The 15,414-nt window shown below is 40.2% G+C and overlaps 1 protein-coding gene across 1 annotated transcript; it reads left to right on the forward strand.

The window, feature by feature from the left end:
* Window positions 1–788: 788 nt before the first annotated feature.
* On the forward strand, window positions 789–15,250 carry ctdspl2a (CTD (carboxy-terminal domain, RNA polymerase II, polypeptide A) small phosphatase like 2a). Its single transcript, XM_049574671.1, has 13 exons — window positions 789–944; window positions 3,572–3,783; window positions 5,378–5,513; window positions 5,658–5,804; window positions 5,920–6,147; window positions 7,955–8,048; window positions 8,525–8,636; window positions 8,724–8,810; window positions 8,904–8,966; window positions 9,067–9,146; window positions 11,033–11,159; window positions 11,272–11,367; window positions 14,012–15,250. The coding sequence occupies exons 2-13, from the start codon at window positions 3,598–3,600 to the stop codon at window positions 14,075–14,077; spliced, it is 1,422 nt and encodes a 473-aa protein (XP_049430628.1). The 5' UTR covers window positions 789–944; window positions 3,572–3,597; the 3' UTR covers window positions 14,078–15,250.
* Window positions 15,251–15,414: the final 164 nt, after the last annotated feature.

Consider the following 15,414-nt stretch of genomic DNA (forward strand, 5'->3'; position numbering starts at 1 on the left):
CTGCATTCCACTTCGGGGAGGCACTGATAGAGACCTTTTTGCAGCAGGTTGACTGGTAGTTTGGATGCGACTGCCCTCCAGGCAGCCACTTCATTTCATAAGCAAGTTTCATCCCTTCAGGGCCTGAAATTTGCTTCACAATTTGATTTAGTGAATGTCTATTTCTTAATAATGCAGCTGAATACACAATGTGTCTCAAATGCTCTTCTTTGCTGGTGTAAAGTTTGGACAGCTGGGATACAGCAAAAAGCTATGAAATTCAGATGACCCCTCACATATTTGCTTGTTTGTATACTCAGTTTGATATTCCAGTAACAGTTTATAATCACAGTGCTGCTCACCAGCCAATTTAAATCTCTTATCTGCAGTTTCCCACATGAGCTCTTTCAGCTGCATTGGACTGAAGACTAAAAAAAACAATGTTAATTGTTATGCACTTTAATTTTCAATCACTGTAATGTTAAACATGGCTGCAAACATGTAAGAACTTCTGGCACTCTTCAGGCAAAAAGATGCCAAAAAGTGTTGTCCTTCTTAATGTGTGACACACATTACAGATAATGTAACTGCTGTGGTGATTGTTTGCAGCAGTCTTTACATTCTTTACAGCCTCCTTGTAGTCGCACAACAATACCAGCAGGGATAAAGTGCAGTGTTGAGTCTCAGTCAGGCTGCGCACACGCACCGAAGGCTTTTTTTCTGTTGACTCCGCCACGTTGGTTCTCCTACGTGTGTGTGTCGCATTCCCTTGCGCACCACCAACGTTATGTTTGTGATGAGGCGGGAAATGGCGTCCGCAGACATGTTTGGTCTTTGACTAGCTACCGAGCGACAGACACAGCTGGCAGCAACAACCACGGCTCCACCTCCACCGGTGGCCGCCACGGTCGTGGCCGAGAGCTGACAACGCTGCGGCAAGTTTTGAAGAGCTCCCTGGATCGTCAGTAAGTAACGAGCGGCGTCAACATGTAAACAAAAAATGTTTGTGTCTCCCCCCCCCGGTAGCCCGACTGCTGTTAGCAAGCTAGCTAGCGGCTAGCGTTAGCCAGCGAAGGGGGCGTAGTCTAATGGCTGAAAATAATTATGGAAGCGAACTAAATGACGCGCTAGCAACAGCATAGCTAGCTGATAAATGGATTTATGTTACCGATGCATAGATGTATAGTTTGCATGTTAAACACAGATATGTTCACGGGGACACATGTGAGACGTGCTGTGGAAGCTGAAGTGAATAATGTCACGGCCTTGCTTTTGCTGCCATTGGCGTTTTGTTAGCCTGGAAGCTAACTGTAGCCGCTTGTGTTAACTAGCCGCGGAACCCACTGACAGCATCTGGTTTAAGTTACGTTAAGACACAGTCATATTGATAGCAGGTATATTCAGCGGATAAGTGCCAGATGTTGGCACATTAACGCACAGTCTTGTCCTAACGTATTGAGCACCAGCGTCAAACCAGCGGTGGCTGTAACGTTACACTTGGCTTTTGATGCTAAATACCAGCAGCTGGCTAACGGCGCTAGCTGATGTCGTTGGTGTTAATACAGCCTGTCCAATGTTACATAACGACAGACAGCGATGCTGTTATGCTACCAGATATGATTTAGCAACAGGTAGATAATAAAGCTGCAGCATAATGCACCAAACATGCATATATAAAGCGTTTACTAAACATCAGCTTAATTTGAACATATTAAAGGCCTCTCATAATGTAGTTTATCACCTAAGTTGCACCGCCTGCTCCACTGACCGGTCTGTTTGGCGTACTGTACATTAATAATTTGTACCCTAAACTTATGATCTTGTTAAGTAACCGTGGCAACCAGTGAAATATGAATTTATCCTTACTTGATCGTAACATTTAGACTGAAGCTACAGCACCTTCATGTTTATGATCAAACAGTTGTATTAAACTGGTCTAATGTAGCTCACTCATTTTGATTTCTCAAGCGTAATACATTCATTTTACTCATATTTTTTTTTATAGAAAATAATGTCATTTATTCCAGTAGCTTCCATTCAGTCAGTACGGCTCAGTTCTTCTTCTATTGTATGAAAGTATTGTTTTAGAAGTTAGATGTTTTGTTTCATTAGCTTTCATGTAATGTGACCAGGCTGATGAAGGGTGTCAGTGTTGTAATATTTTTTGGCATTGGTGTTAATGACTCACTGAGTCACATTGCATGAAAGCTAAGAATAGAAAAACAGTAATGCCATTAAATTATTGTCTCTACTTTTTAAACTGAGAGCAAAAAATGTCTAAAAACATCAATATATCAATGTATAACAATCACCACATATCTTTTGAAAAATTGAATTGAAAACATGCAGTGTACAGGGCTGGGTATCAAAGCCTAGTAACCTTTTTGGTATTATTAAGTTAAGTTATTTTGTTAACCTGTTGATTATATAATTTCTGAATTTAAAGGAATACTCATTATAAATAAATAATCATTTGTGTATCTAAAACTTGTAGATGCTGAATTTGTGAAGAAAACTTTGTTTTTCTGGCATGCCGCAGGCGAGTAAAGGATCCAAAAATGGAGAAAATTGCTGATGAATTGAAGTAAAAGGGGTTTGTGTTTAACAATGTTTAACCCATTGAAATCTGAGCAAATTAGCTTGGTTTCTCTCAAAAACATGGGAAAAAGGCAGTGAGCAATGAAAGAAAAAATGGGGGGAAAAAATGCAAGAAATTAGCAAAAAGAGAAAAATAAAAACCAGAAAATTAGTTTAAAAAAATAATAATAATAGTAATAATAATAATAAAGTTAAAAACAAACAGACAAGGAAATGACCTGGAAAAAGAGCTTAAAATTATAATAATTTCAAATATATAATAATGATAATTATAAAAATAGTTTTTCCCTACCTTTTTTTTCTTCTTCTATTTTTTAGATAGTTTTTTAAATCTATTAACTTTTTGCAATTTGTGGGATTTTTCTTACCAAGTTGCTCATTGCCTTCTACCCCCCAGGTTTTTGAAAGAAATTGCACCAATTTGCTCAATGTTCAAAGGTTTAAACAGCAAAGCTATTGTGCAGTACAAACCAAATTTCATTTAACCAGTCGTATGATCAGTTTCTCCCAAACAGACAGGACTTTTCGACGGGGAAGTATAAGTGAAACATATCTATGCTGTCTATAAAGCCAGACTCCATTGACAAAACAGAAATATTACCTCGTTGAACACAAGAGCTGTTTGTCTACCACTGCCTTGGTCAGTTAGTGTGACTTTGGTGTTTTAAAGGGGTTAGTTCAGATTCAGCAAAGTCACAGAGTTGCACAAAAAGCCTATCAAGGCAGCAGTACACCAGCAGCTCCCAAGTTCAGTGAGGTAATATTACTGTTTACCGAATTAAATGTAGCATTGGGTAAGTTATTAATATACAAATTGTCATTTTGGGGATGATGTATTCCTTTTAATTAAAACTTTTAGCTGATTTTAATTAGGGAATATTCTTGTAAAGCTGCTTGTAACACCCTGTAACATTCAAGAAGTTCAGGCTGCTGTGTTTGGTGTTGCCGTCATCATTTAAGCATTGTTTCTTAACTTTCTTTTCCCTCTTGTCAGATTTTTCTATGTGACGTCGGAGCACGATGAGGCTGAGAGTGCGTAAAGCTCCTCAGCAGCTAAACTTAGGCCGCCGAACCCACCCGACCCAGGCCAAGCGGAAACACCGTGAAGTGGAGCCATCTCCGGTGAGAGGTCGAGGCAAGATGCAGAAGAATGAAACAGGCCTGTTCTCCACCATAAAGAAATTCATCCGTGGAAATGCTGTTAAGGTGAGCTGGCATTAAGATTCCAAGCTGCTCTTTTACCATTTTGTGTTTGCTGCTGTAACATAATGATACACGTGGGAGCACACTCTCTTGCTTAATGCAGAGAAAAGCAGTGCCTCAGCTGCATTTTGTGCTGATAATTTGAAACAGTGACTCACACATAATAGCGAGGAGTGCTTTAAGTTTCCTGACAGAAAGTCTCAACACAGCCAACATTGTTTCCTACTCACTAAGTTTCTTTGAACTTCCGCTGTTTACATTGTGACAGCTGTTATGAATTATAATGATTAATGGTATAGTAATTCCCAACTGTAAAGCCCCATAGTGTCTGATTTTAACAGAAAAAATAGAGCAGGCTGAGAGCATTTCTCTAAAAGCAAAACATTTCCCCACTAATGAAATTGTTTTTTACTTGAGCCACTTTCAGACATGCATCTCATTACTTGGGTGTCTAAATATCACTTGAGTCGCTTTACATGAAAGTCTTAACGACAATCATACTGGGTCGGACCTTGTAACATTTCTGTGACTCTTTCAACACAGTCGAAATTGAATGTAAGTAAAGGGTGCAGCAGCTCAAAGTAAAAATGATGCAGAGTGAGTATGAAATGAATAAAATTAAATACGTCTCTTATTTCTCTGTACTCTACAAACTCTATGAAACACCATGATATTATCATCTCCTGTGCACAGAATAAAATCAAATAAGTTTGGTGGAAAAAAATAATTTTGCATAATTTCTAAATTTAGTACATTTCTTTTTAGATGTGGACTGAGTCACAATGGTACCATGATTTTATTTGCTATCATTACTTTTTTCCTACAACACTACTAATTGGCTTTCTCATAATAAAGTGCAGAGTCTTAAGGCCCAAACACACCAAACCTACATAAAAGAACTAGTGCCAAAGATGACTGACTGTTGCCTCATGTTGCTGTGTCTCGGCCAAAATATTGTGCTTGAACACACCGCAAAAACTACAGCCATCGACCAACTAGTATGGGCGCTCTGCGCTTGCATGAGAGGAAATAACTCTCCCTACCTGCAGGCAGCAGTCGTCTGTATTTGAGGGAAACCAGAAGACTGACAGGACGGAGTCAAGGCGCTAGTTAGCCGGTTAGCACATTAACAACACAACCCAGTGTTGAAAGAACATATTTACCGATAACATAATAATAACATAACAAGTACAAACTGTTTCTGCTAAGGGCTTAATGGCAAAAAAATAATCTTGCCTAGTGCAAAAAGTTTGTTTTACACCCTCTTGACTGTAGTTGTTTGTTTGCTTTGCTCCTCTTAGTTTCCCTTGTGGTGCACTGACCTGAACTGCCAGAGTGATTTCATTCACTCATTCATGCACCAGCTCCGACATCAATACAACATGCTGAATCTAGTAGTGCTCACTGTGCGGGACACACCACAAAAAACTAGGGCAACAGACGCTCACCGACAGCTCGACATTGACCGACTGCCGAGCTTCAGCTTGGTGTATCAGGGCCTTCGATAAAAAGACCAAAAATCCACAAAGGAAGCTGTATTCATGTGAACAATTTCTAACATTGACCTGTTCTGTATCTCTGGTTTTATTTTCCTCAGGTGGAGCAGGACATCCCTGCAAAGAGGAGTCGTATTGAATGTAATTCTGAGAGCGATCTAATTACTTCAACACCACAGACTAGAGGCCTTACCAACAAAGCAGTCTCCAGAGTTTGCCGAAAAAGTCCAAATAAAGGTATTTAAGACCCAGTAAGAAGTGTTGTAAAAGAAATGTCTCAGCTTCACTGCAGCGCACAAATCATATGCCTTTAACATACAGATAAACAGAAATCTCTACAGATATTTTTGGGGTTGTTATTAAAGTGATGTTGTTTTTCAGACACAATGACCTGCAACAGTAAACTCATGAAACCAAACGGTAAACTAGAGGTCCCCGTCGAGGCAGCAAGCAGCCCACCACGCACCACCCTGCTCGGAACCATCTTCTCTCCAGTCTTCAACTTTTTCTCACCAGCAACTAAAACTGGTATTATAAAAGTTGCCTTTAATATTAATGTCAGAAATGTTTTGGAATAATTAAAAGTTCTTCTGTGGTGTGTGACCAAACTGACTGACAGACCGTTCTTGTCATCTGTATGTAGCCACTCCTGGTTCAGACTCTCCTGGCCAAGCGGTGGAGGCAGAAGAAATCATGAAACAGCTGGACATCGAGCCGGCAGAAGAAATGCCAAGCAGCACTCTCACATCCACAGAGGGCATCACTCCTTGTCACCCTGCCCCAATGTTACCGCAGAGGCTTCAGATTACCTCCGATCCAACCATAGAAGAAGGAGAAATAGTCACAGAGACTGACATGCCGCCATTAACAGGTACGACCACTCTCAATAATAATTATAATGCATTTTATTTATAGGCGCTAGAACCCATGGTAGTCAACTGGGCAGATGGTGATGTGAGTTGGACTGCAGAAGAGGATCTAAGAGTAGGGGAGGGTGTGTAGATCTGTAGGAGTTCAGACAGGTAGAAATGATACTGGCGGCTGAATTCTGGACCAACTGGAGTTTATGAAGACACTTGAGAGGGAGACCAAAGAGGACAGAACTGCAATAATCAATATAAGATGTAACCAAAGAATGAGCAAGGATAGCAGCACTCTGAGGTGTAAGTGACGGGCGGAGACGATTAATATTTTGTAGATGAAATTTGTGCAGACTGAGTGACATTATTGACGTGGGCTTCAAAGGACTGTGTAGTGTCCAGGATGAAACCTAGACTCTAACCTGAGGGGATGGACGGACTTTTGAGTTGTCAAAGGTCAGAGAGAAACTGTGCGGGTTCTTTTAATGTGGGAAACTCTCTTGACTTTCAGAAGATAAACACTAACAGTTGTCATTTATTTTTAACCTGCTTTGATGATCGGATGGGCGGGGTTCACAATAGTAGGATGTCAAATCAAATTAATCTTCTTTTGGCCATGCAGATTTGTAAACATGACACTGCTCTCAAGTTGGGTTTTGTGTCGTTAACAGTCAAACTGTTAACATGGTTGTCGCTCAGCTTTGTAATTCAACAATAGAGAGCCGAAGTGAAAGTGAAACTTCAGGTCCTGTTTCAGAAGTAAGAAAACCTCATTCAGAATCCCACTGACATTAGTTGGAAAACTAAAAATCCAGCCTTGGATTAGAGCCTTTCTCAACAGTGTCCATATGTTTAGGTAAAGATGGTAGTGAAAGTTGGTTAGCCTTTAACAAACAGCCTTCCCTATAAGCTCTGGACCATTGTGAGTAAACGTTATGGGGTGTAAAGGTTCTGAAACTGAGACAGAAAATGCGACATTAACTTCCAGTCACATGTCGCAGCCTCTCCCTCGACTTCTAATAGCAAGTGCTGCTGATTTGTCTCATGTCACTATGGACAGTAAATCCCAGGAACAGGCTTCACGACAGACCGATGACAGAGTTGGTGAATAAGATATTGATGTACAGAAGCCGGTGGAACAGAGGGTAGTCCGAATGTGACGTCATGATTAGGGCTGTGACGATAAGTGCGTCACTGTGGTCACGTGGCACTGCTACGGTGACAAGGTCAGCACTGCTTTTCTAAAAATATAAGTATAATACATTCATTGAAAAACATGCTTTTTGGCTCTGATGCAGCCCCTCTGTCTGCAGTCACCACTCTGTAGCCTCATTCAGTGTCCCGTGACAGCATTGTCTCATTGGTTACACGTCACGAGTAATAGCCCATCAACACTGAAGGCTGCTGTGCCACAGTTAAAGGCTGAGACTGGAGCTCCTCTGGTGAGCGAGCAGACTGCTAATTGAAGTTACTGGATGTAACTTCAGTTGTGTGAGTGCAAGAACTGCAAGGAGAAGTAAAGGGAATGAGATGGCATGGTCCTGCTGATGCTCATTCAGCCCACATTGGACTGTTCATATGAGTCAGCTTTGAATAGAGAGGCCATTCTGAGGAGCTCTTCATACACTACACAGATAGACCAGAGAATTATACAGTTAAATACAATTATATTTATGATGTACACGCACATAATGCTCTTAAATAAGTCACTGCAGTAACAAAAAATCCATGCCACCACAGGCCTAGTCATAACTTTGACTCTTTGTTGCTCAGGAACATAATATTTTAACACCTTTTCCATCTCTCTGTGTCGATCAGCTCCTGGTTGTATGCCAGATGGTGGTTACCAAGATCCGTTACCTGCAGCTCCTCCAGAAACAACGTATGAAGAGGAATGGGAAGTTTTTGATCCGTAAGTTGGTTTGTAAGCAGCTTTTAACAACAGTGTTTATTAAAAATAATTCTAAAAATAAGTTGTCAAGCAAAAATAAGGAGCTTTTTGTGATCAGATGTCATCTCACGTCCAAGGTGACATTACATGCTGCCAACTTTAAACCACTAGATGGCAGCAAACACAGGACTGTGAGCCTCTGTGATGTCATGAGACAGCATGTTTACACCACTACTGTACATCATGAGACTAAAGATTATGTAACACTTCAGCTGATTCACTCATCTTTTAAATATTTGAACACTTATTTAAATCTTTTCAGACCTTTGCAGTATTTAAACTAGTGGTGACAAGACAGACTCTGTGCTCTTACCTCTTAATATTTCAGCTGGATTAACAACACTAACATTAAACTTTCCTTGTTGTAAAAGTGTTGCTTTTTGTCGGGTAATTGATTAACTAAATGAGAGCCTTTTTTACTGTCTCTCTGCTTTAAGATACTTCTTCATTAAGCACGTGCCTCCGCTGACAGAAGAGCAGTTAACACGCAAACCAGCGCTACCTTTGAAAACACGCAGCACACCAGAGTTTTCTCTCGTCTTGGATCTGGTAAGCAGTGAACTGTTTCTTGCTCTATATAACATAATGAAAGTACATTGACTGTAATTGGTTTTTCCCTTCTTTTTCTGTCATCAGGACGAAACTCTGGTGCATTGTAGTTTGAATGAGCTAGAAGACGCAGCCCTGACATTCCCTGTGCTCTTTCAAGATGTAATATACCAGGTACTAACTATTAAATGTTGTTCTCTAATTTAGAGGTCTCTATTTACTTGCTGCGGTGATTAAATTTCATCTTCTTTTCTTTTTAATCTCAAGGTGTATGTTCGGTTGAGGCCCTTTTTCCGTGAGTTTCTTGAGCGCATGTCTCAAATGTATGAGGTGAGATGCAGCTTCAATTTCCAAGAGACTCCAGAAAGTTTCTGTTCAAATTAAGGTTTACATGTTGCTCATTTATTGCTGCTGTCCGTTTCAATTTCAGATTATTCTCTTCACCGCTTCAAAGAAAGTGTACGCTGACAAGTTGCTCAACATCCTGGATCCGAAGAAACAGTTGGTCAGGTCAGTGACAACACGAGACTCTGAAGTAGCTTTTATGATAAATATTGTGTTTAACACTCTGTGTGAATGTGCCTCGAGTTAGCTGTAGAGATGAGGAGGAAATTAAAGTGTCAGCTCAGATTTTAACAGGATGTACAAGCGTAACCACAATAAAGCTAGAGGAACTAGTTTGCTATCGAGTCGGGGTGTAACGGTGCACAGAAGTCACTTTGGTGCAAGTTCAATACAGCAGATACAAAACAAAATATAAATTTCGAACAGTCAGCAGAAGTGTGAAGACAGACGAAATCCTCTTGCTGGGTTTGTTAATGAGATAACATTTTTCCCATTGGCAACTTTGGTAAACGTTTTTCATTATATATCCAAATACAAACTAAATAGAGAAATAAAAGTAAAATCACAACTTGTGGATGAGGAGGAGTGTTACAGTTAGTTCCACTGTGGCTGTATTTAAACATTCAGAGCGCTCACATGAATCATCCTGGTGATCGGCACATCTGAGTGATGTCATTGAATGCTGGCAAATGTATCTTAGCATGTACGATGTGTTTCCATTCCCATCTCCTCTAATGGCTGAGCAGTGCAGACACACCATTGTTGTCCTACACACAACTCTGCCACACACAACTCTGCCACACACCAATCAGCTTGTTGTCTAACCTTAAAATGTTGCTAAGGGCGTAAGGCTAAAAATATCCAGGCGGAACTTGTGCTTGTGAATTTTGGTTCCACGTTAGTACCACATTACGTGCATCAGTCCAGTATGAATACAGGAACTGTTACAGCCCTATCATGCATGATTCAGCCAGGAAAGTTGACCAGCCTTACTGTACACACGCCCCACCGTTAAGTGGCCCAATGGGGCAAACAAAACTCCACCACTGACCCAAATTACCACATAAGACACCTTTATAACACTCAAAGCCAGGGGAATTATTACCAAAAAAAACAAGCAAACAAGACAACAAAAATCCCAGGCTGAGAGGCAGCAGGACCAGCAGTCCCCACACCAGAGGCCTCTCTCCTCTGCTGCTGCCACAGGAGCTCTTAAACACGTCCTCCATGCCAGGTGTGATGCACATCGTTAAGTAATGCAGCACACCTGGGCAGATCTACAGTAGAAGGACAAGGGACAGCAACACAGAACACACACAGCCTCAAGAATTAAGATGAAGATATTCAGATGAAAGATAAAAAAGAAAATTTGTGCAATGAAGAAAGCTTGAGTTCTTCGCTTTCTTTTTCCGACAAATAAATGAGGAAATAAAAAAATTTTTCTGCTTGACAGCAAATATTCCTCCCTCGTTGTGACTTCCTCGTTGTGGGTGTGTTCTGTAATGGATGTTTCTAGATGATTCCATAGTGCTGTTGCTGGTTTTCAAGTTAATCAAGTTTGCTTGTCGTAGCAACAGTGAAACAAGCATCAACATAAGCACTGATGTTTTTGTTTATCCTCCACACACACCCGTGCTTTCTGATCTCCTCCACACCTCTGATGTCTTAATAAATCTCCATCCATTAATACAGTCTGTACAATAGTCTGGGTGGATGCAGCAGTAACTTCCTCTTCCTTTTGTCAAATAAACAAATGAGAGGAACCTGTTTTGCTAACAAAAGCAGACATATCTGGATAGTACCAAAGTCAGTATGAAGAGGTGAAGAAGTCGACCTTTTCTATACCAGTTTCTTTCTTCTTTAATTGTGCTGTTTTTTTGTTGTTGTTGTTGTTGTTGTTTTAAGTAAATGAGGATTATTTTAATTCAATATGGCCTTTTTAAATACTCTACTACAGGGATATTATCAGTTCTTTTTGTTTGTCTTGTGAATATCTTGTTGTAAAGCTGTATTACTGCATTAGTCCCTCTTTCTTTCTCTTTTCATTTTAGACATAGGCTATTTCGTGAGCATTGTGTGTGTGTTCAAGGAAATTATATTAAAGACCTAAACATTCTTGGACGGGATCTTTCCAAGACGATAATAATCGACAATTCACCCCAAGCCTTTGCCTATCAGGTACGACTTTTTCACACCAACCAGTAAACCAGTTTGTTTTTAAACTTGCTGTTTCTGCCAGTGTTTGTGTGTCACTGTGATATCTGAGCACAGATTTCTGTGTCTGTCGCAGCTCTCCAATGGAATCCCTATTGAGAGCTGGTTTGTGGATAGAAATGACAACGAGCTTCTAAAGCTTGTTCCTTTCCTCGAGAAGCTTGTGGAGCTGGTATGTATCTCAACCTCTGTCTAGTTAGACTGACACCTTAACACCACCGGCGGTGTGTTGTGACTAATCCACCTACTCTCCCACTGTGGACAGATTCAAGATTAGATGCACAGACACACAGCGCCTTTTATATTTACAGATAATAAGAGCTGATGTAAGAAAAACATGTCATCAGTGTTGAGCAGCTATGACAGAACGTACTGCATTATGAAGAATTCTAAGATTAATGTGGATAAAGTCACAGGGTTTAGATTTATTACAGATGACAAAGATCATAGGAATATTTTTTAAAAGATTCCTCAAAATAATCCAAGCACACTGAACACATTTTAATGCAACACTTTTTGTTGCTGCAGTTTTCACAGGTTTAAGTTAAACATCTTAGAGTCTCTTACGCACACAGAAGAGTTATTTCTCTCAAATTTTGGTTGCAAATTTGTTAAATCCATCCATGTAAATCCATATTAGTGAGCACCTCTCCTCTTCCAAGATAATCCATCCACCTGACAGGTGTGACATATCAGAGTGCTGATTGAACAGCATGATTACTGCACAGGTGTGCTTTGGGATGGTCACAGTATAAGACCACTCCTAAATGTGCAGTTCTATCTTGGAAAAAAAAGACCCTTATTAGGACTTGACAGGACTAGCTCTACAGAACTGCATTTTATGGGTCATAGATAGAATTCAGTATCAAATGTACCATTTGCATCGTGTAATGTGACACATCATCTTCTCATGGAGTTGATCAGGTTGTTGATTGTGGCCTCTTGACCCACTCCTCTTTAATGGCTGTGGGACGGTGCTTTTGTGTGCATAGAAATAGTTTTAATTTTTGATTTTAATCATGAAAAATGGGAGCAAAAAATGTGTTGCATTTATATTTCTGTCCAGTGTGTGTTGAGCTCATTGTAAGATACTGAACTGTCTTAGAGCCTGTTTATACCTGGTATTAACATGCATCTTGGGCGAGATGGTCACAAGCGGATAGCACCAAATACAAGTGTGAACGACCACTCAGATGCATTGTGATGTGACGTCTCAAACCACTTGCTAAGGTGGTCGGGGACGCATTTGACCACATGTCTTTGTAGTGTAAACGCTGCAGTTTACTGGTGCATCCCTGACAAGGACTATGTCATAAATGTAGGACGTGGTGGTTGCACATTTAACAATGAGTTAGATGCTAGAATCTGCCTGACAGCAAAATCTCCAGCTGTACCGACACAACCGCTAACATGACTGGCGAGCAGCTAATGAGGATGTAGACGTAATAACCATGTGCAGGGCCCTTTGACCTTCCAGTATATGACAAAGCAGTGACAAAATCAGAACACAAGTGGCCAGCTGGAGACGCATGATACATACAGGTGTGAACAAAGATGTGTCTCAGCTGTCCACTTGTGTTTAGATCACTGATACTACTCACTAATACCAGGTATCAACAGGCTGATAGAGAGGTGTTGATTTGACTGCATTATCATTTTGGAGGCTGTTTGCATTGCTGCTGTTGTGTTAAAATGAGAAGTGTTTCTAATATTTAATTACCTATTTGTGTGGTGGACAAAATAATACAAACACCTCTCAGTATAATATATAGCCTCCAGAAAGAGGCTGCAGTTTGTGGTGCTGCTGCACTGTACAGCATTATACAGTGCAGCAGCACCACAAACTGCAGCCTCCAGAAAGATAGTGGAATTGAATCAACACCTCTCTAAAGCAGTTTCAACTCGCCATTATAACCATGAAGGTATTTAGGGTTATTGCAGGACTGTTGTATTGGACTGCATTAGTCTGGACACTGATGGATCTTAAGCCCAGTTCAGACTAAAGATTCACGACGAGACAAAACAGTTTTAGAATGTTAAAGAGAAAAGTTGCAGCAGTGTGAAATGACCAGTCTGAGCTCGACTCAAGTCGGTTGATGTTTTCACCTGCAACTCAGCTGGTCAAATTGCTGGCTGATGGTTTTAGAACGTAAAACATGTCATCTGTTTCTACAGCCAGTCGGCTTGTAGTGAAGTCAATCACAGACGGTGTGTTCGCTTGCTGCGACAGGTGCTCTGTCTCTGCCGAGCCCTCTGTTTCAGTGCTCACGGTGTGCTGGTGTCGGATAGTGGGTCGCTGCTGCTGCTCACTGTATGTGCTCATGTCCCCTCACACACACACATTCTCATTGACTAACTAATTGCCGCTGCTTATTTATATTATTGTGGTGTATTTATTATGAATACAGTCCACCTGATGCTTGTTTTGTTTCTGTTTTTTGCCGTTTCATCACCACTACTAATGCAGCTGTAGCCAGTATCTCACCATCACTATCCTCATTCATATTTTAAGAAGCTACAAATTATATTCAGCCACAAAATAAGCCTGAAAAGCTGGAAATCAGAACAGAAGTACAGAGAGTTGTTGCATAGAGACGATACGCCGTCTCATCTAGTTGCATTAGTGTGAACTGACATGTTATTATTGTCGAGAATCTTTGGTCTGAACTGGACTTAATACTGTGTGTCACTTTTGAGTCTTGTTACTGTCAGTTTGCCCACATTGCTGTTAAACTAGAGTCCCTCTTCATCAACAAAGACCTGAACAGTCTGTTTTCTTATTAGTCTCTGATCTGTTCTCTGTCTCGTTATCACAGAATGAAGATGTCAGACCGCACATCAGAGAACAGTTTCGTTTGCACAACCTCCTTCCTCCAGACTGATGACCTCGTCTTTTAGTTCAAGATGGTATCAACATTGGAAAAAAAAAAACACGGACTCCCAGAAGAATATATTCAATGGATTTCTCTTTGCAAACATTGCCATTATTATAATTATTATTATTTTTAAAAGAAAATCATGCAAAAAATTGAAAGTTACGTTTGCATCAAAAAGCCCTGGATGTTTTTCTACTCGCTCACACCAGATTCAGAACAAACAAACTGACAGACTTTCCACTTTTCGCTCGCTTCTTTTTAGTGCGACTTTTGAAGGCGGCTTCCTGGAAGGTATTTTGTCTTTTTAAGAACCATTTTGGATTGACAAAACTGAATGTCATGCAGTGTTGGATCACATGGACCTCGGTGGCTTCGGCCTGACCTCGAAAGGCCAGTCAAACCTGTATAATATTCACTCTATTTACCTGTAAATACGTGTACATAGTTTTTTTTCTTCAAGGTTTTTAAGTCATTTTATTTTCACTTCAGATTTTAGTATGTTATTCTTTGACTCGGTTGCTTTTATAAACCAACAAAATGTTAGTGTGTTTTGTTTGAAGTTGTTGATGAACAGCTGCTTTTCTGTTGTATGCCTGCATTATTCCTGTGATGCTTTACTCCATTACATGCAGTTGTCTGTAATAAGGTGCAGTTTAAAAAAAAAAACAGTCTCTTTGGGAGAAAAAATGTTTCTGAAACGATATTTTAAAGCTAAGTAATGTAAGCTAGACTTGGGTCTCAACTGAATACAAAGCCATAATGGCTGAATTATAATTTTGGAGATTTGTATTTGACTGTCCATTTCTGATTTCGACACCTTGATCGTCCTCTTTGATGAGGGGAGGGGTGGGGTGAGTGGGTGGGTGGGGGGGTTCAGGCATCTTGCACTTTGACATCCAGCCCTTTGTAAGTTGATGTAAAATCTTGTCACTTTTCTATACAGGTGTGTATCACCTCGATTTGTTATGTGGGGGGGGTAAAAAAAAAAAAAAAAGAAAGAAATTGTAGCACCAGCAAATTGCCAACATGTTTGCTTTGAAATCTTGTTTTCCAAGGCGTCTTGTATGTGGGATCTTTATGATGTAGGAGTCACAAGTTTTATTGACTATTGAATGATCACTCCTGTTGTATTCAGTGTTACTCAATGGTTTCCTTGAAAATAAATACATTTTTATACGACGCACAGCCTCCTGCAGATTATTAAATACATAACTCTGGTTATATTTCAGAACATTTTGATTTATTTCTTTAACTTTTGGTAAATATCTGTTAAATCTGGTGTCAACTGGAGCTTGGAAACAAAACGGACCTTCTTCATAGCGGACATTTTGAGATAGAAGGAA

Source organism: Epinephelus fuscoguttatus, linkage group LG4 (assembly GCF_011397635.1).
Source record: "Epinephelus fuscoguttatus linkage group LG4, E.fuscoguttatus.final_Chr_v1".
Lineage (NCBI taxonomy): Eukaryota > Metazoa > Chordata > Actinopteri > Perciformes > Serranidae > Epinephelus > Epinephelus fuscoguttatus.